The following is a 24,520-nucleotide window of genomic DNA, read 5'->3' as shown; positions in this document are numbered from 1 at the left end:
CAGTTTCTTCTTACACTTTAAAACTACAAGAAGCAGTAGCTATTAAAATATAAGTTTTATTTAGCATGCACATATGGGCACCCATTTTTCCAATTTTAAATACTCTAGTATTGTTTATTACATTATATGACTGATGCTTGAGATGAGTTTTAAATCATGTGCTACATGATCACATATGTTAGGCACATTTTCCTTTATGCTGGAATAATTTTAGATAGGGGACAGAAAACTCTGCAATGTCCAACTTGCAGAGTTTCCTACTCATTCTTCTATTGGCAGAGTGTGGTTTGCCCCTCCCAGATCCCTAGAAGAAGCCCTGGGTTCTTCAAGATACATACAGATGTCCCTTGCCTCCACCCTACCGCCTTACCCCACCAACTCCTGCTAGCACCTGGCAGTCTGTCTTCTGGAACAGCTGATCTCTTAAGGTCTCGACCTGGCTGCCCACACATTCACAGAAAAGGGCTCCAAAGTGTGGACAGGATAGTAGTGGAAGTTAACACATCCTCATCTTGTGTTAATCGCTATAGCTCTCACCATGAGTTTGTAGGGGAGAAACTGGAAGACTCCAGATCTAGCTTGCCACCTTCCTGGCCCTTCTAAGCCAATGGAGCTGTAACCCCATGATGCTCCATTAAAGGGATTCTGAGAGGAAAACAGCTGGCATGCCAAGTGAGGGGAACTCTCCCATTTCATGGGTGCAGGATCCCCTCTGTGCATAGACATGTCTTCCTGTGTGTTTGTACAGAACCTAGCACAATAGAGGCCTGTTCTTGGTAACGGCACTGCCACAACACAAACAATAAATAATAATGGGACCCGTTGTTCTAACACCTGCATTTTATAGTTCAGCATATAAAGGCTTTCCATGACATCTGTTTAGAATTTGTTACCAGTGTATATTATAACATGCTGCTTGGAAAGTTATTAAAACATGTAACTGCATCTAATTACTGAGGTCTCAGGAAAAGTTAAAAAATGTTCTAATTAAAGAAAAATTCCTGCAGGGCCCCAGAGGGTCTGTTTCTTTTCCCCTGTTCTATATTACAAGGGACACTGGGGCTGCAACATGAACTTTATTGCTGGAGTTCATCTGCTCTTGCCGTACAATTCCCACCTACAGTCAAAGGGTGACCCCTCTGAGGTCAATGACAAAACTCCCACTGATTTCAAATGGGAGCAAGCGCAGGCCTCCAATGTATAATTACTGCTTCTGACAACAAAATTAGAGTAGCTGCAATGGAATGATTATGCCCCAAATGCAGGACATGACTTCAAATAAAAACTAAGCAACAGGAGCAGATGATTCTGTTTTCATGCAAATCACCTAAATAAAATAATAATTAATAAAAAATCAAAAGAATGCACCAGAAAGTGGGCTATATCATCAGAATTGCCTCTAAATTGAAAGTTTTCCAGGGTTTTCCATGCTGTGCTGTTAGTAATCATTAAGATGTCTACTACTGCAACCGTCAGCCCCGAGACCCACCTCCTCGCAGCTGAAGCCCGGAGCCCTGCCACCCTGCAGGGCAGAACCGCTAGACCTACTACCCTGCTGCAGGGCAGAAGCTCTGAGTCCTCCCGTCCCCCCAGCCCAGCAGCTGAAGCCCAGAGTCCCAAGCCCCGCCCACCACTGGGCCCTGGAGATTTTATAGCATGTTGGGGAGGTTTGGAGGGCTCTGGGAAATAATCTATGAGAATTTAAGACGTGGAAACCATCATATAATATGTGAAGTATTATTCCTGTGGGCAAAGTCTTTTTTGCAGGGGATGGGAGGATGTACATTGCGGCTGGAGACACTGCAACAACAGGTCTATGCATGGAGTGGCTAAAGCTAATTTCTGATCCATTGAGCAGGGCCTTGTAAAATGTCTTTGTTCACAGGAACTAGAAGGGGCTAATAAGAAGGGAGTCATCAATCCCTGCCTAGAAGTAGGCCAGGGGTCTGGGTCCAGCTCCTACTGGGTTATGGGGAATATTGGATTTGGCTTGCTGTTCCCCCACTGTGCTAAGTGGATCCACCTGCTGCAATCCTCAATAGCCAGACCTTTGGCCTGCCCATATCCACCTCCACGGGGATCTCTTCACTATGCAGGGAGTGTGGAGTTGAACTCTGCAGGTGTTTTTGTTCTCCATACCAAACCTCCTGCTGTTAAATTGCTTTTCGCCCTTCGTTAGGGGCTTAATCTTATAAAGTGCTGAACTCCTCCATCTCCAATGGGACTTGAAGGTGCTCAGCACGTGCAGGAATTGCTCTTCACCTTTCAGGATTGAGCCCTAGATATTCCAGGCACCCTCAGTTAGACTCTCAGGACCAAAGTCACCCTGGTATAACTCCATCAAAGTTACACCAAGATGAACTTGGCTCTCTCTCTTTAAAATGTTTCAGAATGTGGACTCACATTAGCAACCTTTGCACTAGGTCTCCTTCCATGAGACAGCCCAGCCTTTGGAGAGCTAACCACCTCCCTTTGTTTCAAACAGGGCTAGTGAGGTTCCCCTATTTCTGTTTCATTTACTAGCCCTCTGGATGTTGCATTTTGAAATTAAAATGACAAACTCTCATTAATATTTATAAAACTATTTTCATATCAATTTACGTTCCCTTCTAAGTCTTGTGGTATCCCCCCCCCCATAGTTTTGTTCCCACTTTCAAAGGCCAAGGAACAAGGTGTCTTCTGTGGTGTATTATAGTCCACTAGCCAAAAGCCTGATTACAACTCTTGGCCAGCTGGTGCTCAGTATTTATCTGATCAAAATCAAGCAGCGGAAGTCAGACACAAATGCAAGAGTTCATGTGTAAACAATAAAGGTAGATAAATGAATAATTCATAACTTAAAGTCATTGACCAGGGGAAACCTCTAAGCCCTTCCAATAGTGTTTATATAAGAATGTAATTATATTTGGACATGGTTACTATCCGGTTACATGCAAATAATCAAAATCCTAATTGAAATTTTTAGTGGCTATAAGCAACACTGTGTTTGTTTCTGCAAACTCTTTACAGTTGATTGAGTTAACTGTGTATAGGAAGTCAGTTAGAAATGTACAGGAAAACCTGATGGAGATCTGAACCTGAAAGGATGTTGTGATACTGTTCAACTCTCAGTCTTAATGGGATCTTTCAGCACAGAGAGATGCATCAGCTCCAACTTCTGAATTATCTCTAGATTGTATTTTGGGGGCACAGCAAGAACTGTGAGAATCAGTACTGAGTGTATTATGAATTACAGGAACTTGACTTTCCAAGTACTGGGCACTAAATGAATAGCCTGTTACTCTTCATACATCACCAATGGCAAGCAGAGTTTCCCAGATTCTTTCCCTCTTCAAGATTATTGAAATTCATTCTTTCTTTAGAGGCTTTTGAAACTGACTACCCATTGGTACATTTCAAACTTTTGCATGGAGCAGCCTTTTACTGTCAATACCCGGAGGTTATAAAGTTCAGGACTAAGTAGCCTGTGACAGGAAAACTTCTATGCACCATATTTTTCAGTCAAAATTTTATGCATAACTGCATAATGAGTAACAATTTCTGGGAAATGTCACGTTGCAGCATCCCTGGCTCTGCAGTCTGTGCCTATGACATGCTTGACATTGCCAATGTATTTACTGGGCGATTCAAAGAACAAAAGTCTCCAGATTCTACGTGGACACCAGTTCCTGATGAGCGAGTGCCCAAACCCAGGTATGCATTCATATGCTGTGTAGTAATGGATTGTGTCTTGGTGCACACAATACAACATGTTAGACTGAGCAGCAATGTGAGATACAGATGTAATGGGAAATGCATATTTTAACTGAAATAGGAATTCAGCCTGATTCTGATCTAAGTTATGGTGGTGTATCAGTAGTAGTCCATTGAAATCAGCTTTAATACAGGTCAGATCAGGATCATACACATTAGATCAAAATCAGGGGTTGCTTAAGATGGTATAAGTTACACATTGTCAGGAAATGAATGGCACCATTCGGGGGTAACATAACAAATATAACTTAATGTGCCAAGTAGGAGGAAATAAGGGGGAAAAAGGAAAAGCAACTAACTAGAGGGTGTAAGATAAAAAAAGGGGATCTGCTTTATCTAATACCACCTATTAATTGTTTCCCTTATGTCCACTTCCCTTCCACTCCCTTCGACATGTTCATTGCACTTATTTTATAGACCCATTAAATACCAGTTCAGTGCAAGTTACACTACCTTGACACCTACTCCCATCACACTCAGAGCCAGATTCCACTTAATGGTATACTGGTGTAAATCTGGAATAATTCCATTTATGTCAGTAGAGTTATACCACTGTAACCATTAGTAGAATCTGGCCCCAAATCCATCATTTAATTTGATCCAAAAGACTTCCATTGCACCCAGTTACACCAAGTCTGAATTTGGCCCATTATGTTTTAGAGACTTACTGAACCTAGCATTTCAATTTCTTCATTAGGCCTAAGTTTATCTATCTTCAACTTTATTTGTAAGTTGTTCCCTGGACAGGAACTTTGAAATGCCATCATGTATATGTTATGTCTACTGTCCCGGGGACAGCCCCAGGGAGTACCTGAGCAGCGGTCCCTGGGACCTCGGAGCAGGGGTTGCTGGGGGCAGTCAGCCCCTGTGGCCAGTGCAGGGGCTAGCCATTGGTGGGCCCCCACAGCAGCAATGTCCTAGGGGCCCCACAGAGCAGCAGCGCCTGGAACCTCAGGAGCTGCTAAGGTTTAGTCGGGTATTTATATAGTAAAAGTCATGGACTTTTTTTGTGTGGATTTTTTGTTTAATGCCCGTGACTTGTCCATGACTTTTACTAAAAATATCCATGACTAAATCTTAGCCTTACTCATGCCTACAGTACTGGGTGTCACAGTTCAGGGCAACTACACCTGTATTCCTCTCTATGGCACAGCAAGGGCACCCACTCTCAGGCTTTCAGCTCCCTAAAAGTTACCTCTCTTGGGTGGAGCCATGTGTCTCCCTCCCTCCTGACCAGGGTATTTCCAGGCTGCCCAGTTCCAGGATTATATTGTGATTTTCCCAGCAAAACACAGTCTGTTTAAACAGGCCTGCTTGCCTCTCCTCTCAGAGACAGCATACAATGTAATTGCCAACAGTTATGAGTTATCACCCAGCACTTCCTATGCAGACCTATTTTATTCATAAGGAAAAAACACTACATTAAAAACATTAAAACAATAAAAGAATCTACACTCATGCTAATAATCTTACCAGGGTTCACCCCAACCTTAACATGGGCTCTGGTAGGAGCAGTCCTTCATACCTTCACCCCAGAGGTTTCCTTGTGGTTTCAAATGCAGATGTGGTCACCCCATCTCAAAAAAGATATATTGGATTTGGAAAAGGTTCAGAAAAGGGCAACAAAAATGACTAGGGGTATGGAACGGCTTCCGTATGAGGAGAGATTAATAAAACTGGAACTTTTCAGCTTGAAAAGAGACGACTAACGGGAGATCTGATAGAGCAGGGGTTCTCAAACTGGGGGTCGGGACCCCTCAGGGGGTCGTGAAATTATTACATGGGGGGTCACGAGCTGTTAGCCTCCACCTCAAACCCCGCTTTGTCTCCAGCATTTATAATGGTGTTAAATATAGTTAAAAGTGTTTTTAATTTATAAGGGGGGTCGCACTCAGAGGCTTGCTATGTGAAAGGGGTCACCAGTACAGATGTTTGAGAACCACTGTGATAGAGGTCTATAAAATCATGACTGGTGTGGAAAAAGTAAATAAGGAAGTGTTATTTACTCCTCTCAACACAAGAACTAGGGGTCACCAAATGAAATTAATAGGCAGCAGGTTTAAAACAAACAAAAGGAAGTATCTTGAATACTGCATGCAGATGTGGTCACCCCATCTCAAAAAAGATATATTGGAATTGGAAAAGGTTCAGAAAAGAGCAACAAAAATTACTAGGGGAACAGTTTCCATATGAGGAGAGATTAAAAAGAGTGGGACTTTTCAGCTTGGAAAAGAGACGACTAAGTGGGTACATGATAGAGGTCTATAAAATCATGACTAGTGTGGAAAAAGTAAATAAGGAACTATTTACTCCTCCTCATAACACAAGATCAAGGGGTCACCAAATGTAATTAATAGGCAGCAGGTTTAAAACAAAAGGAAGTATTTCTTCACACAACGCACAGTCAGTCTGTGGAACTCTTTGCCAGAAGATGTTGTAAAGGCCAAGACTATAACAGGGTTCAAAAAAGAACTAGATAAATTCATGGAGGATAGGTCCATCAATGGCTATGAGCCAGGATGGGCAGGGATGGTGTCCCTAGCTTCTGTTTGCCAGAAGCGGGTAATGGGTGACGGGATGGATCACTTGATGATTACCTGTTCTGTTCATTCCCTCTGAAGCACCTGGCATTAGCCACAGTCAGAAGACAGGATACTGGTCTAGATGGACCTTTGGTCTGACCCAGTATGGCCATTCTTATGTTTAAGTTGATCACAGCTTCAGCTCAGAACAAGCATAGTCATGAAAAGTTTAGTCCATCCTTTATACAGGGGTCTTTGATCTGGGGTTTCCAGGAGTAGGTAATTAGGGGAGACAATGGGTCTTTCTCCAGGGCATAGCTGCCAACGGCCTCCCAAATACCTACTAGGAAACCCACTTCACACATATTCTCCCAGACAGTTATTTGAAGTTCCTAACATTTACATTAGTCAAGTCCCTAGAAAAGTTACATACAATCCTACAGTAACATGTAAACAGTTGCAATTGTAATACAATGGACCCCAAAGATATTAAATCTACTTCAAAAAGGTTTAACTTAATTCACTAAAATTAATCTTTATTCAATGAGGTTTGTTCAGGATATTGCAGGATACTGTCATTCTGCCACACTGGAGTTCTCATGCTTGTCAGAAACAAAGTGAAACCACAGTAAATAAGATGTTCACATTGATGCTGGGTTCTCCCACCCCCACTGGGCTGTATTTTGAACATTTTATTTCACACTGTAAAAAACCAACTTTCCCCTTGTAAATTAAATAGAGTACACTTATTCCATGAGAAAGCGCCGCAGTGATGGGGCCAGTTAAAACCGGGAGAGTGCCTTATCCATGGACAGTATTTTGCCAAATAAGTCTGTACTTTATTAGATTCCATGTGGGTGGATGGACTGCAGACTCATGTATTTAAAACTTCGTGATCTGCGTGTTTGGGTGGCAATAAATCAAAGTATTCCTTAGACGGGCAGAACAGAGTCCTGGACTCCCACTAAGAGCTCAGCAGGCCCAAAGGAAATCTAACAGTACTTCATTTGGTGGCATTCTGAATTGTTCAGCACAGAACCTTTGGCGAATTCTTGCCTAGTGCCAGATGCTTAGAAAAGCAATTCACTTAGAAGATTTGCCCTCAGGCATTAAATAAGTACTTTCCCTCCTTGTTTCATTTAGGCCAGGTTGCTGTGCTGGCTCTGTATCATTAGAAAAGTACATAACCTCCAATGAGTTCCCAGATGATACTCTAAATTTCATCAAAACGCATCCTCTCATGGACGAGGCTGTTCCTTCAATTGTCAGCAGGCCCTGGTTCCTGAGGACGATGGTCAGGTAAATAACTAACTTCCAAATGGACTTTCCTAACCCTCTTAACATGCTGTCAGGATGTGTTAATGAACTATGCTTAGAATATTTTGAAATTCTAATAATCATTTCTGCTGTGCTGGGCATGAATCCAGCAATGAATGATGACAGTACTGAGTAGATGCCACAGAACTCCCAGAGCAGCTTTCAAGACTGGAAATGATTTCAGTCCTTTCCAACCATGCTGCACTGAAACCAGATTGCAGAGGAAATGTAGAGCAGGGAACATTGCCCCGCATGTTAGCTTATGGGTCAGTATTTGAAACAGCTCTGTAGAAAATTTTGGGTAAAGTTCAACAGGTAGCCAGGGGATATGTCCACAGGAAATAAAGATGCCTGTCAGGATATGTTCACAGGATACAAAGATGTCTGTCAGGATATGTGCTGGTGTGTTTCAGTGTTTGCACAAGTGTACAAACAGAAATAATCACATAACCCCCATCTGTTCTATGACAATGAGAAAAGAAATAATAATACAGAGATTTGTACAAAGGCACATAAATCAACAATCCTCAGATTGTCACCACCACACATTGGGAAACACATTTCTATTCTATTCTGTAAAGGTTCTTACGCTGCTCTCATCATGATAATATCTAAGCACCCTCCTGTAGCGCATTAAGTGAAGTGACTAACATCTGCCTCATGTAGTTTATTCTCTCGCTCTCATTCTCTCCCCAGGGGGAGAATTGTGTGTGCAGTATAGTGTTTAGTTTGGGTTGGGTTTTCTTTTGGAGGAGTTTTTTTTTAATGTACATGTTGCTATGTGTTTATGTTAGAGAAGACGAGGTCAAACAAATGCACCTAGCACTTGGAGAAGAAGGTGATAAGGTTTGTGGTGGTCTGCGAAAGTTCATTCCACAGTCTCGGACTGGCCTCAAGAAAGTTTTGTCTCCCACATAGATGAGCTTTATCCTTATTGTAGAAAATTCCATTGTGCCAGAGGAGCAGAAGTGTCAACCATGGGAGCTTTAGATGGTCTTTTAGATACCATGGGCCCAGGCCTTTGACAGCTTTGAAGATAAAGACCGAGACCTGGAACTTGAGTCAGTAGTCTATTGGAAGTCAGTGTAGAAAGGGGAGGACAGATTTGATGTATTTGTGGTAGGCCGTGTTGTTGAGAAGATGTGGTGCAACATGCTTGTTTTAGGTGGAGTTTCCTAAGGGATGGAGGCTTCATGCCCAGGGATATTGCAGTGCTATTATCCAGATGAAGGTGATGAAGGTATGTGTAAGGAATAACGAAGGACTGGAGTCATTGGCATTTCCCAGCCCACCAGAGAAGACAGAAAGCTGCTATGTGAGAACTTAGCATCAACGAGGAATCGAGGCACACTCCTAAACTATGAATCAAATTGATCCATTGTGGGGGTGTGCCTTCAATGAAAGGAGACCACACCGTGGCTGCAAACTCCTCTAAGGTTTTCTTCTGCCCACTAGCATCACCTTTGTCTTGCTCAGGTTCAGCTTCAACAAAGCTGTTCTTCATCATGAGCTGATGTTGTCCAATCCCTGAGCTATCTTGGTGGTAGTGGTATGGTCATATGTGGTGAAGTATAAGTTCAGCTGATTTAGCTTTTAGCTTTTCAGTATTGTGCTGACACAGCTTTTACTACCAAAAGGATGAATATGGATATGCCATCACTATTGCTTTCTATGACAGAATATGAAATTTTAAACATTTCCACGCACTAATTTTCTTTCCCTGCTCATAGAAGTCATCAGACTAGCACTTTGCTTCTGATTGGAAGAGTAATTGCTAAGTGGTTTCAGACATTTATGCACCTCTTCAGCTGGCTGCTTGAGCTTTGCTGCTGCAAACACTTTTGCTAGCTGTATAACATACATATTCACACACAAAACAGCATCAGTTTGGTGCCCAGCTACTACTCTCTGTGTGAACTAATAGGGTCAGCTCAACTGAAAAAAATAGTTTATATTTCTTATATGATTACTAGAAAGCTATCAACTATTATTTGAAGTGGGAAAAGTGATAAAATAAATGATAGACTAACTCAAATAATGACAAATGCTATGTCGTCGTGCTAGATACCGTCTGACCAAAATTGCAGTAGACACTGCTGCTGGGCCACATCAGAATCACACGGTGGTTTTCCTGGGATCAGAGAAGGGAATCATATTGAAGTTCTTGGCCCGGACAGGAAACAGCGGTTTCCTAAATGATAGCCTTTTCCTGGAGGAGATGAATGTTTACAATCCCGAAAAGTACGTATCTGGATCTTTGTACTCATTTACGGGACAGCATTGACACGTCTGAATTTCCATCGTGCAGGTAGTCCTATGAAAAGGGAATGGCCAGAGAATTCAGAGTTTTCGAGTCCATTTTGAATGTTCCTTTTGTGTCTGCTTCCATCTGTTTCTACATTTTATTTTCCATATTTTAATTTCAACACGTATAGATAATTGCCCATCACAGCAGGGCCGGCTCTAGGTTTTTGCCACCCCAAGCAAAAAAAATTTTGGCTGCCCCCCACCCCAGCCCTGGGCTCCCCCCGCACTCCCCTGCTGCCCCAGTCCTGGGCTCTTTCCCCCACATCCCCTGCCGTCCCAGCCCTGGGTCACTGGTAACTCGCTCCCAGGGCGGGTCATCAGCATCCCGCTCATGACACTAGCAGGGGCGGAGGCTGCATCCACCCGACTCCTTCCTGGCGCCCAGGGGGCCCTGACTCCACCCGCTCCCCTCTCACCTCCAGCCCCGGGGTAAGCAGCGGGGCTCCTGGGCCGCGCCTCAGCCCAGGGTCCCTCCAGCTGGGACTCCTGCCTCCAGGACTGGCCGGGAATTGGGAGGGCAGAGCTGGGGGGACCGCCCCGGCAGGGGGCTGAGGAGCAGGGGCAGGGCAGCCTCAGAGGGAACGGCTGGCGGGGAACAGAGCCCCGGAGAGCGGGACGTGGGCCCCGCACGGCAGCGCCCCGGTCACCAGTCCCCTCTATGGCCCCGCTGCTGCTCCTGGCCGCCCTGCCGCAGCCCCTGGGTGGCTCGGGCCGCTTTGCCCAGCCCCGGCTGCAGCGCTGGAGGGCGGCCGCCCTGCGGCACTTGTAGGCAGCTCCTTGCACCCCGCAGGGCGGCCCTCAGCCCAAGTGTCCCATGCTCCACGTGTCGGATGGCCCGCCCGGGCCCGGTGGCACGAACCACAGTGGCCCCAGGGCGCTCCCCGCGTACAACGCGCTGCTGCTGCTGGACCCCAGTCTCGGGGCCAGCTTTGGCCACCCACTGCGGCTCTTCCACCTGGACTTCAGCGTCAGCTTGGAGGCCAGCACAGCGTCTACCTGGGTGAGTGCCGGCAGGGCCGGCTCCCAAACAAACAAACAAACAAAAAGGATGGCCCGAATGCTGCCCCTGCAAATGTGCTGCCCCAAGCACCTGCTTGCTTTGCTGGTGCATAGAGCCGACCCTGCATCACAGGCAGCTCTTAAGCATCCCTGACAATGCAATCCAACAAATACAAAAATAGCAGTAGCTAACCAACAACTTGCCCATAAAAATGAACCCCCCACACTCAAAATGCTGATTCCCCTCAAAAACCCACCCCCAAAATAAGACCTCCTGACCTTCAGCCCTCCTCAAATGTAAATAGATTAGTTTTGCAGCATACCATAAAGGTTAAGGAGGGGAGTAAATTTGAAAGTCAAGGAGCTACATGGAGTCGTCCCTACTGGCAGCTCCCTCTTGTATATATCCTTTTTAACAGTTGTTTATATATCTTAGGAACAATGATTTTAATAGAGTTCATGTATTCTTTTCCCCTGACCTAATGATTTCTCCTCTCTGGAATTTACTCAGATTAAGAAATCATTATGTTATAATTAAATTTGCCAAGAGAACCCATTTATAACATTATCCTACTCTGTCAAATCAGGTGCAGCTATGATGGGGTAGAAGACAAGAGGATTATGGGAATGCAGCTTGACAAACATAGCAGTTCTCTCTATGTAGCATTCTCTACCTGTGTGATAAAGATTCCCCTGGGACGATGTGAGCGTCATGGCAAGTGCAAAAAGTAGGTGTTTTCTGTCAGGGTTTCTCCCCAAGTTTACAAACCCTTTTTCAAGCCATATCGAGCATTAGAAAACTGAAGAAGAAAAAATTCCAGAATGCTTTATGATCTTCTTCTTTCTTAAGGGCCTGCATAGCCTCCAGAGACCCATACTGTGGCTGGGTGAAGGAAGGTGGGGTATGCACACAGCTGTTACCTGGTGTAAAGTAAGTAATCGTTGGCATTGGATAGACAGAGTAAAAATTAGGGGCTTTAGCAATGATGCCAATGAGATACACTTTTGAACAGAACTGTGAAAAAGCCCAGCAGGAGCTCTTGGAAAAAGAATGTGCAAAATGTTTGCTTTCATCTTATTTGCATTCTCTGGAATTCCAGAGTATGATTTGATGCAAACTCTCCACTGATTATTTACCCTTAGGAAAAAGAAAAGAAGATAGATACACAGTAAGTCCCATGTATTGCTCAAAGAAGGAGAACTGTATGACCAAGTTTGGCACTGGTGCCATCAAAGCTGATTAAAAGAGGCAATAGAATCCAAATTAGATTACTGAAGCAGTTTGACCACCGAAAACAAACAAAGCCAGCCCTCCTAATTTACTGTGTATTACTAAAATGAATCACAGATCACTAAAGTACACCGAAACAATTGTTGGGTCTCTTATTGCTTAACAGTGGAATTTCAGTACTTCATAACAACATTTTAGGACTCTGAAAGCTTGTTTTAAATGCATTTATAAATGCCTCCTTGCAGGCAACAGATCCACCTGAAAAGTCTCATATTTTTGCCAGGTCTGACACACCACAAGCTTGCTCACTTTAAGCCTTGGCTGTACTTCAGAATCTTGGTACAGGTGTATTGCTAACATCAGATAACCTCCGTATTCCTGCCGACAGGAAGCCCCTTGCTTCCTTACAGGTCCTCAATAAATATATAACTGCTGTGTTATCATTCTTATACCTAGATCAGCCATCTTATTCTCTCTATTACTTTAGAATGGTTTTTTAAAGATTCACTGTAGATCTTTGTTAACTATAAGTGCCCTGTTGCATTCTCTTCATTACAACAATGGGGATTGTGCCTCAGATGGGCCATTTGGTAGAATAGTATTTAAGCATATAGTGTTTACATCTATTTCTGCATCTGTGAGCATTTCTGTAGTGTTTATTATCATAGTTCCTAGGCTCAGTACCTACATATTGGCTTAATGTATTTTTCTTGTCAAAATACCAATGCACCTTCTGTAGAATACAAGCAAGTTCAGATAGAATCATAATTGCTTTCTGATAACTTCATTGTTTGTTTTAGACTTATCACTTTATTCACAGATGTTCTCCCATTTTTCATAAAGATATGTATCTGTTTGCCTGATTTAGCAATACAAGATGTAGTAGATTTTGGAGAAAAAGATGTCAAAGCATCTTCTGCACCCAAAAGAACCGTTAAGAGATGAAAATAATTCAATTTGTCTATGTTTGCATTTTGCAAGTTTCCCAGTGGTGTATTAAAGAAATGACCAGTTTCTCTCTGTATCTTTATTTCATTTTTAGATGGTATGATTTCTCTCTGGTGATGCCTGTGAGTGTTGTTATTCACACTATTATGTTTCTTTCTGTTATTTAGGTTGGCATTTGAGCAGGACGTAGAGCATGGCGATACAGATGGCCTGGGTGACTGCCAAAGTAAGCAAAGCTTTTACTCCCTGTTTATCTTGTGTCAGAGAATCTTTCTGACTGCCCAGAATCACCATTACCTGCCAGGGCTTTATTGGTAACAATGAAAAACATAACAACAGCAACCACACTTAAAGTAACCAGTCCAAGAAAAGCATTTGTGTGCCTGTTTAAAGAAAACAGCATTTTGGTTTATACAAACAATGGCACTTGTTTTAATGGCAATTGTGTTGTGGGACAAATCCAGCTCTGAAGGATATTAATTATAGCAGCTGTATACACTGTATCTTCATTGCCATTGTAAACTCAAGGGTGGGTGGGTGGGTTGGTTGGTTTATGTGTATGATCTTGCATGCAGGGTCTCAGCTCCACAGTGCAAAATGAACATTTGTTGCTTTACAAATGTTGGGTGAGATTGTGACTTGGTCTGTGTACCTGTACATGAGAGCCCCTCTGCTCTCTTTACTCAGACCTTGAGTCGCAGCCCGCAAGGGTAAGCAAGGCTACTCTTAGTCCCTCTCTGGAACAGATGGGCAGCAGACTTGAGGAGGGATGAGAAGTGTGCATAGCCTTGTCTCCACTCCCTACTCAATGGCCAGCACAGCTGAGCCAGCATGTTGTGGGAGGTAGTAATTTGCAACTGGTATGGCCAGCAGTAAACCCTCAGGAGTAAGGGGCAGAATGGAGGGGAGTGTGACTCCCTGAGAGGCAACTGCTGACTTGGGCTGCTCCTGAGGCAGTGCAGCTACCCATCACCCCTTATTATGAACTGTGTCATGTGCCAAAATATAGCTCTTTCAGATTAAGCATATTTAAATTTAGGAAAAATACAAGTGTGTGCATAATAAGCCTAATCTTTTATCCTTTGTGCATCCAAAACCCTAGGGGGTGAAATCCAGGCCCCACATAAGTTAGTGGGAGTTTTGCCCTTGTCAGTAATGGTGTCAGGATTTCATCCTTGCTGCCTACAGAATTGGGCTTGTTTATGTTATGGACTTTTTTCTGATTTCCTTGAATTTATGTACATTTACTAACAGGGACAATGTAGACAAGGAGTTTGGAATGAAGACTAATCAGTTGGGACCAAATTCTGATAAACTGAGTTACCATGAGCAGGGCCTAGAGTATTCACATTGAAGTCCAGGGCACTCTGGTCAAATACAGTGCGAGTCAACATGATGAACAAGTCTAGGAGAATGTGGCCTTTGGAAATGACACACGTTATATGGCCAACCATTTAACCTTCAAACTCGTGGACTGTACATGTGAAGTGATTTTTTTTAAAATGACCCTTTAACTCTGCCTATCTGTGCTAACTCCATGAGAGGCATTTAGAAAACCCAGGCCAAAAATCCTTTTAATAACCACTCCCATGGCATGGCTTTACGCAAAAGATCTATGTCAAAATTCGTTCAGCGGTGCTTAAGGTTATGTTGAGCTGCATTTGACATACTTTAACGTACCTTAATATCCTTAAAGAGCCTCAGCATTTTTAATTGGAGAGAGATTTAATACAAACCACATGTAACTTTACAAGGTAAATTTCTTGTGCAGCAGAGTGCAGGATTTCACCTCATCATTCCCAGCAGTGGAATCCTGCAGCGCAATCCCTGTATAAAACTTTGGATAATATGCCTCTTTATATCTCAGAAATTCAAAGTGAAAGATGTCACTCAGTCTTTAAAGTGCGTGGTGCCCAGGGGCTGCAGCACATGTCGCGTGCAGTGAAATCTTATGTGCTGATTAGAGACCCCAGAAATACCTAGGGCTGCGTTCAAGATGGCCATTATTCTTAATGTTCTTGCCTGTGTTGGTTTAATTCAGAACCTGGACATTACTTTAAACCCATGCAACCAAGAACTCAGTTCTTCATAAAACAATTTCCGCTGCTGCCTGTGGCCACAATAAAACTGCTGAAGCTGAGGAGTTAATGTACAGTGAGCCAACACTTATGGCATATAGAGTAATGGAGCATGTAGACTGAAGGCCAGGGTGTGCTTGACTCCTGCACAGACGCACTGCTGAGGAGAATACCGGGTGCCTCCCACTCCTTACACAGCCATTTCTTATTGCAGTCCCTCTGCTTGGGAGAGCTCAAGGGTTTAATCTTTTGTATCAGATGTACTTAGATTTTCAGAAAGCCTTTGACAAGGTTCCTCACCAAAGGCTCTTAAGCATAGTAAGCTGTCATGGGATAAGAGGGAAGGGCCTCTCATGGATTGGTAACTGGTTAAAAGGTAGGAAACAATGGTAGGAATAAATGGTCAGTTTTCAGAATGGAGAGAGGTAAATAGTAGGGTCCCCCCATGAGTCTGTACTGGAATGAGTACAATTCAACATATTCATAAATGATCTGGAAAAAGGGGTAAACAGTGAGGTGGCAAAATTTGTAGATGATACAAAGCTATTCAAGATAGAGCTACAAAGTGATCTCACAAAACTGGGTGACTGGGCAACAAAATGGCAGATGAAATTCAATATTGATAAATGCAAAGTAATGCACATTGGAAAACATAATCCTAACTATACATATAAAATGATTGGCTGTTACCACTCAACAAAGAGATCTTGGAGTTATCGTGGATAGGTCTCTGAACATCCACTCAATGTGAAGCCGCAGTCAAAAAAACAAACAGAATGTTGGGAATCGTTAAGAAAGGGATAGATAATAAGACCAAAAATATCATATTGACCCTATATAAATCCATGGTATGCCAACATCTTGAATACTGCGTGCATATGTGGCCACCCCATCTCAAAAAAGATATATTGGAATTGGAAAAGGTTCACAGAAGGGCAACAGAAATTACTAGGGGAACAGTTTCCGTATGAGGAGAGATTAAAAAGAGTGGGACTTTTCAGCTTGGAAAAGAGACGACTAAGTGGGTACATGATAGAGGTCTATAAAATCATGACTAGTGTGGAAAAAGTGAATAAGGAACTATTTACTCCTCCTCATAACACAAGATCAAGGGGTCACCAAATGTAATTAATAGGCAGCAGGTTTAAAACAAACAAAAGGAAGTATTTCGTCACACAACGCACAGACAACCTGTGGAACTCTTTGCCAGAGGATGTTGTGAAGGCCAAGACTATAACAGGGATCAAAAAAGAACTAGATAAGTTCATGGAGGATAGGTCCATCAATGGCTGTTAGCCAGGATGGGCAGGGATGGGGTCCCTAGCCTCTGTTTGCCAGATGCTGGTAATGGGTGACAGGATGGATCACTTGATGATTACCTGTTCTGTTCATTCCCTCTGAAGCACCTGGAATTAGCCACTGTCAGAAGACAGGATACTGGTCTAGATGGACCTTTGGTCTGACCCAATATGGTCATTCTTATGTTCTTATGTATGTGTAACACCGACAGACCCCCGTCATTGGTAGGCAGGGTCAAGCCTGGGACTTTTGGAGCTTAGCCTTTGAGCCTCTACTGCATGAGCTAAAAGCCACATGGTCCTTAGCTAAGGCTGTAGCAGAGTCATTAATCTCTAAGTGGTCTCAGTGCCACTAGAGGGGACAGAACACCACATCCTGGAGGTGTGTGGGTCACATATGCGCCCCGCCTACTTCCATGTCAGTCTGCTTCATGGACTAGGAGGATAGGGTAGCCTGTACTCTGGGTTGTTTGAGAGATTTATGCACAGTCCCTACAGTGCTTCCCATGGGGTGACATGGCACCTATCTCAGGACACTATCTAAATGGCCCTTATTGTGTATGGGTTCAGTCCCACTTTTCTTAAAGTCCATGTGATTTTTGTCAATAACTACAATGGCAGAAGCATAAGTCTTTTTTTATATTTACTCTGTAAAGAGTTTCATATTTGAAGCAGATAATTCCATGGTACTCTTCACTGCATACCAGTGCCATGTACATAGAGACACCAAGAGTGATCTCACTGTAGATTTGGTCCTCCCCACAATACCAAATATTGCCAAAACTCAGTTTGAGACATGGAAAAATTAGAGTGGGGATTTCTCCAAATTTCTCCTTAAGCAGACACCTAATGACTTGACCACAATCAGACAATCAGCACTTGCAGATTTTGAACGTAAGAATAAGTTGAGGCTTTAACTATTTAAATGTCTAATAACTAATGGTCTATGAGGCAACTGCCCTCTTCCTGTTCCTTCTCAAGACTCATTTCTGCTGCGATGGTTACAAGAAATTGGCCAAATAACAGTTGGCCAGGTTGAATGGCAGTGGGGGATATCTGACATCAGTCACCTCAAAGAAGGGTGAGAAATGATTCAGAATCAAGCTGTGCACATTGGGTGAAATTCACTTCTTGGGACTTGATCCTGCAAAGAGAGCCATGTGGTGGCTGGGGTCTGCTTGCACAGTTGTCTTCGAAGGAGTGAGGCTTTAGCTCATAAGCTCTTTGGAGCAGACACTGTGGTCTTCTTCTATGTTTGTGCAGCATCTAGCGCATTGGTGTTCCGATTTTGATTGGGGCACTTGGGCATTGACACAGTACAATTAAATAACAAGCATAAGAGGTTTTTTTAGTAGCAAGTACTTAGCACTGTGTGAGAAACAATTTTTTTTACCTCTCGTTTTTGTTTTTCTTTCAGATTCCTTTGTAGCACTGAATGGTAAGGAAGTTCTTAGTCACATCATTTCCTAACTGTGCTGCTCAATTTTGGAGGGATCATCTTACTAACCTTTTAAATATTGTCATGCTTTGATTTTTCTATAATGTTTTTTCCTAATTTATTTTTTTCATAGCCATTTCAACTCCTTCACCAGCTCATGAAATATCTTACAACACAGTGTATGGTCAGTTTATTGATATTTTTAAAAATTCTCCCTCAGGTCCTTTTGTTAGCTGGTAGACCCCATTGCCCAATAGAGATTGTCTTTTTTGTTTTGTTTTATAGGGGCCTGATTCACTAATCTTAGGATTATTTGTGCTTTTCGACATACAAATTTCCATCTTGCACCAAAACTAACTTAATTGAGCTAAAACAATTTATGGCCAGTCTTAATGGCACTCCAAATTCAGAACTTTTAACCAAGCTGACCCAAGCATGCTTCACCAGAACATCTAGAAAGAGTACATGGTACAGTGAATACATTTTGTCTATTCACTGAGGAAAAGAAGGTAGGAAAATAGGTCCATCTAGCCAAGTATCCTGTCTGTGACATCAGCCAGTACCAGATGCTTTAGGGAAAGGAGCAAGAAACCCTGCCTCGGGCAGTTATGGAATAACCTACCCATAAGGAAAATTTCTTTGCAAGCCTCATTAGTTAGAGGTTGGCTCATGCCCTGAAACATGAAGGTTTCAATTGCTTCCAAACTTTTGGGCTGCCTTATTCTTGCTGGTGCTTCCATGCTCTACGTAACTCCCTAACTTCCTGGTGTTGCCAGCTCCCAGCAAGCCATCTGAAAACAATGGGCTTCACACTAGAAAGTTCTAACTTCCAGAGCCAAAGAGTTAGTCATTGCTTCCACAACAGATCTTCCTCCAATGGCAGATATCCATAGGCTGTGAGTGACATATGGTATTACTCCCAGTTAAGGCAATGGCATATTCCCATTGACTTCAGTGTGGCAGGGTTGGGGCTTAGTGATCAGACTCTTATCAGGTAGCACTGGATTAACAAGCCCTGGACGAACAAAGTAGATCAGAATTGGGACAAAATTAGCACATGCTCTGCATCTGCAAGTGTAGAGTGTTTTCAGTGTTATTCTTCCAAAGCATATAGCAGTAACTGACGAATAGTAATGTTTCTGAGTCTGAAAAAAAGAAAACTGCCCTGTGTATAGCACTGATGTTCAAAAAGATTTTGATTGGCAAATGCATTGGTACTCCCACTCATATGAAACAATTCTTTACAGCAGGGCTGTGGAGAGACATCTTATTGGTTATGGACTGTGGTGGAAGCTGCTTTTTTCACCTGACCAAAGAGTCATGAAGATGGCCCTCAGTGAGAAGCATCACAGCCCCAAAGGGTGTGTGTATAAAAAAAAAAAGATCACTCTGATGTCTGTATCTCCCTCTCCCAAACTGATTTATTGCATTAACATTTCAAAAAAGGATCTTATTTATCTGGGACTATGGAGAAATGCTACCCAGTGCTAACTTTAAGTCCCAATCACACCTTATCTGTCACCTAATACTAATGACATGCCTGGGCCAAATCCTGATATGCAGTCATTAGATCAGTGAATTTCTCTTATTGGTGTCGTAGTTAAAATACAAGTGGTGACATTATGGTGCAGTTGACAGTCCTTCTTCCCGCCTGCTTTGCGCTCAAATTACCAAAGAAAAGGGGGTTACAAAAATCTCGTACATGAAGAGAGAAAACTCACAAACTCTCCACAACATACAGTAAAAAACAATTCACTGTATAGACACACTTATGTTTGGTATTTTAACTGAGCCAAATAAGTCATTTTAGCATGAGAAGAAAAGTATACCCACTTTAACTAACATTATATAAACAGTGCATTTGCCTGTTATTGAACATAATTAAATGCAAAATTAAATGGCATTTCATTATGGCTAGAACCTTAGTATGCTGGTATATATGAGCATGCCAATCAAATGAATGCTCAGGATGCGTTTGTAGCTTGTGGGATATATATCTATCTCCAAAGGCATCTGAAACTCCAGATTCACAAGAAGGCTTAGGGCTGCTTCCTCTCATACTTGTTTTACACCATTGTTACTCCACTAACTTTACTGGAGTTACTCCTAGTTTATGCCAGTGAAAGTGAGAAGAGAGTCAAGCCCTTAATCTTTGTATTCTTGGCATCAGCATCCTCCTGAATTTGGCAGATGGGGCAGTCTCGCATGATCATCTATTAACAAGTGATAAAGTGCAAAGCTCATATCGATGACTGTTCATGCACATTCATTTTTCCATGCAGAAGGCCACTCCATGAAGGTCAGCTATATATGGAACAAAAACCACATATTTAGATGAAAGGCTAGGATTCTCAGCTTAAAGCAAGCTTTCCCCTGTGCAAAATTGTATGCAACTTAATTACTTTTGGAAACATCAATTTTTAGTGAATTGGGCCCTTATTTTACCCCCTAGCCACATTCCTTTCTCCCTCTGTAGTATTGATTTAGCCTTTCCCTCTAATTGTCTAATTAGGTTGCTATAGTTGTTAATAGGATAGTGTGTGGAGCATCTTAATCTCTGGAGTCTTAACACCTTTTGCATATTAGAGCAACTATCAAATCCATATTGCATCCCTGACTTTGTGTTAAAGCTAAAAAAATCATCTCTTCGTTTCATAAAACCATGGTTAGAATGAGTTGTAATTACAGAAATACAGTTCTTCTGACTCATAGTCAGTGCTCACAGACACTAACCATATTACAGCTTCCAAATTCCTCAACACGCACTTCTCTAGTTATATCTGCTTTCTTGTTCTTGCTGTATTATTGTGATTACAGACTTGCAAACGAAAAGCTTTACAAATTAATCACTAAATCACTTTTTTTCAAACAGCATGTGTCCTTAAACTTCTGCTTTCAAAATCAGTGCTTGAGGAGCACCATACATCTGCAGTTGTTCAGATGGGGGTAGTTTAAAACAACAGGAGAATCTTAATGAGGAAGTAACTTTAGACATTTTTTAAACATAAGCCATGTTAGAATAGAGCTGTTGGGCCTGGTTCCCATTATGCTAAAGCCACTTTGCATTGCTGTAGTTGTGTAAAAGGGCTTTAAAGTGGGTGTAAATATAACTTAAGGCCACTTTATGCAGGCAGCGTGGTATAAAGTAGCCTTAGTGTACTTGAGAAAAAGTCATATTACATTACATATGACAGTCATTGCTGAGGAACAATCATCACTATGAGTGAGTCACCCCTGCACAGAGGGGCAGCACTAAGCCTATGCAGCACTTTTAACCCTTATTTTCAGTGCTTAAGTAACACATACACCTATACAGTGCGCCATCGTAAATCTGAATTTCACAAGGGACTGATTGTGTCAACACTCACAGGGCACGATGAGACTACTCAGGGCAGGGGTGGCTCCAGGCACCAGTGCATCAAGCGCGTGCCTGGGGCGGCAAGCCGTGGGGGGGCGGCAGTCAGGCTGCTTTCGGCGGCATGCCTGCGGGAGGTCCGCCGGTCCCGCGGTTTCGGCGGCAATTCGGCGGTGGGTACACCAAAGGCGTGGGACCGGCAGACCTCCTGCAGGCATGCCGCCGAAAGCCGCTTGATGGCTGTGCTTGGGGCGGCAAAATACATAGAGCCGCCCCTGACTCAGGGGAACAAACTCTGTGCCCAGCAGTAAGTGTTTGCAGGATCCAGTCTGAATCCAAGTGGGAAAGGTTATTATGTTCTAATCTGCTGCTGCCCCTCGCTCAGATGGAAGCAAATGTATCTCAGCTACATGTAGAAAATCATTTCTCAATGCATACTATACTAACACTTTAGTAACAGAGTGAATAGACTGATTTCTTGCATTTGTGTGAAACACTTCTCTACCTAACTGCCATCTGGTACACATTAATATCATCATATAGCTATAGATTTCTATTACAAGGAGTTCTCCATGTATTTGTAGTATATGGTTCAGGAACGCTTTTTGTAAAGAATGTGTCCCTTAGGCATATCTTTCCCCTAGATTACCGTATTAAGAAATGTTTTTCCTTAACTATACTTATTGCATTACCATAAAATTGCCCCTTGAACACAGCTAAATTGAAAGTGTCTGCATGGAGATGGGGGCACAAAATGCATATCAAATACAGGTATAAATTATGACTGCTATTTGGCAATGCTTTCTCCTCAGTCCTTATCAAGCTAGGACTAACTGCTTTCTTATGTTGAGTGCAGCATTATTTGTAGGGCTGATCAAATATTGTACAGTATTGCAGTGGTTGAATGGGGTGTCAACTTGCAGTCTGGAACCCCGTGAATACTGGCACTATGGTTTTGTATTTAGAGAAAAGAAGGCATGGAAGCTCATAACTTCCACTTTCTAGGTTGTTTCTGTCCCGTTGCTTCTGTTATTTCTTTGGGATGAGCACAGGAGCCTATAGGCATAAAATGGTATGGTAGAAAAGCCTTACAGTTCCAGTATATTTCTAGTTTAAGAAGGCACATATTTTCAGTAGCTGGCTCTGTAGTAGTCCCTTTGCATAGAGGCAGCTGTTTGGAATTCTTGGTGACAAGGCAGCAAATTTGGTTCAGAATCCATCCATGTAACTGTTACCAATATTTCCAGCAATGCTCTTGGCTTTACAGAAATCTTTAGAAGTGGATAACCACTTAGCTTCTCTTTTTTTATTTAAGCAAAATTAAAAAATGCTCTATTTAAACAAAATGAAGCCTCTAATTTGCAGTATTTTAGAAAGACTGATAGTGGAACCACACTTCCTGTCATGATAGATTAAAGAATAATACAGTGCCCTTGTCAGTATCATCCTTCAGCCTGGGGTACACTGCTAAATTAATCTTGTTAATGATTAGCTGTAGCATCTCAAGACTAGATCCATGGTAAAAACACAGGAGCTGACCTCCTGTCCTGCAAATTGTATCAGTTAAATACAGGCGATAGTTACATGCATGTCTTGTGTTAAATATTGTTCAAAGTGCTGCTGTGTGTAACCCTATGTGATGACTCAAAGGACCTCCTCAAAAATATAGGGAGGCACAGAGACATTTTCTGTCTCTCCACAATAATTAATATTCAGTAGAGCGCCTTTAAATCATAGCAGGAACTTAATAGAGCTGCTGCCTTTTCACTGAATTCATTTGCAACTCAACCTTGTGAGGTGGATAAAGGACTATTTAACCCACACCGATCAGTTCTCCACCATATCACAACTAAATCCCACTTCATGTGAAAATTGCCTTGTGCCTGGCTGGCCATGTCTCATGAACATGTTTGTTAATCTGAACCATGTCAAAGGTGATTGCCACAACCTGTTTAGTTAAAAACTGCAATAACGATCACAGAATCATTATAAAACTCCATGGAACTATAAGATTTAAGATTATGTCTCCTGTAGTGCACAGTAAATTGCAGTAGCCTGCATAGAAAACACAATGTGGTTTGGAGCCAAATAAACAGCCTGAAAAAAGCTTTTCTTAAGCAGGAACAAATTAAGGTTTGAAGGTGCCTGGATTGATTTTTAAAAAATAGTGTTTTATCCTTAAGGGTGGGGGGGGGAGCAAATCTCACTTGGGGACTGCTGCAGGGGCCACTAGAGTCAGTAGATCATGGTCATGAGACAGGGGTATTGACACTTGTGTTCCTGATCTAGGTCAAGTGAGTGGAGCCAGGACCCAAATATCTGGTTTTTGCCAGCACTCCTACTCCCATTACAGGGACCCCCTTTTGATCACGCTAATGCGTCCATTTGGGCAGAGACCACTCCAGAGTATTAAAGTAGTGTTAGCGAATCACAGAGCTTATGGCTTTTCAGAAAATTGATGCCATCATGAGAACATGGTCAGGCCCTGGACAATCTGTCCTGCCCCTGAGAGCACGAGGCAGGGATCAGCTGCCCTATCCCTGCCACAGTTAAGCTGTCATTCTCCTTAAGAACAGCAGCCTTGTCTACAGTAAATTTTTACCAGTTTCACTTTAAGTTGGTTTAAAAAAATCAATTAACTTAAAACAGTGTGGACATGCTTAATTCAGTGTAAACCAGGCTCATATTGTTTTAGCTCAACACCTTACTGAATTAAGCTAACTGGACTGAAATTGTAGAAAGCGTGCCCACGGCGTGTTTGGCACCATTTCAACTCAATCAGTTTTAACCAAAACCTTTAGGTAAACCAGTGAAGTGTTGACTATAGTCAAGGCCCATGTCTCCCACTGACATAGGCACACACATGCCCGCTCTGACTACTCAGAAAGTAGTTTTTCTCACAGCTGCAAAAGATTCAGATGCTACATTTCCTTTGGGCAATGTTGTGAAAGGCTTTTGAAACATTGCTTGGTTTCAAGAAACCCTTCCAGCATTCACAAAAAACAATGCTTATTTTATGCTCCTGAGTGACTAATGTGTGGAGTCTTCCCTAATTGTATTTGTAATGTAAACACAGGCCACTCCAGTTCACTAGTTCCAAGCACCACCACTTCTGACTCTCCAGCTCAAGAGGGTTATGATACTAGGGGACGTATGCTGGATTGGAAGGATCCGGTTGGCTCATCTGAAAACACAGATCCATATGCGGCAGTCTCATCCCATAATCACCAAGACAAGAAGGGTAAGGCCTTGGAAATGAATCCATGTGGTGGTG

At 42.6% G+C, this 24,520-nt stretch overlaps 1 protein-coding gene across 3 annotated transcripts in view; it reads left to right on the top strand.

Annotated features, from left to right (window-relative positions):
• SEMA6A (semaphorin 6A) overlaps nucleotides 1–24,520 on the top strand; it is a 144,961-nt gene that overhangs the window by 82,272 nt on the left and 38,169 nt on the right. For 2 of the 3 annotated variants that reach the window (XM_024208780.2, XM_024208776.3), the window contains exons 11-18: nucleotides 3,562–3,693; nucleotides 7,419–7,574; nucleotides 9,657–9,833; nucleotides 11,486–11,626; nucleotides 11,749–11,829; nucleotides 13,245–13,303; nucleotides 17,871–17,891; nucleotides 24,323–24,487. In XM_024208780.2, coding sequence (XP_024064548.1) covers nucleotides 3,562–3,693; nucleotides 7,419–7,574; nucleotides 9,657–9,833; nucleotides 11,486–11,626; nucleotides 11,749–11,829; nucleotides 13,245–13,303; nucleotides 17,871–17,891; nucleotides 24,323–24,487 — 932 coding nt within the window. The remainder of the gene's footprint in view (nucleotides 1–3,561; nucleotides 3,694–7,418; nucleotides 7,575–9,656; nucleotides 9,834–11,485; nucleotides 11,627–11,748; nucleotides 11,830–13,244; nucleotides 13,304–17,870; nucleotides 17,892–24,322; nucleotides 24,488–24,520) is intronic. The other variant, XM_024208778.3, reaches the window with a different exon arrangement.

The sequence above is a fragment of the Terrapene carolina genome, unplaced genomic scaffold, assembly GCF_002925995.2.
Source record: "Terrapene carolina triunguis isolate 2854851 unplaced genomic scaffold, T_m_triunguis-2.0 Scaffold69, whole genome shotgun sequence".
In the NCBI taxonomy this organism is placed as follows: Eukaryota; Metazoa; Chordata; order Testudines; family Emydidae; genus Terrapene; species Terrapene triunguis.
The sequence above is the reverse complement of the archived record's forward strand: the minus strand, read 5'-3'. Positions and strand labels throughout refer to the sequence as shown.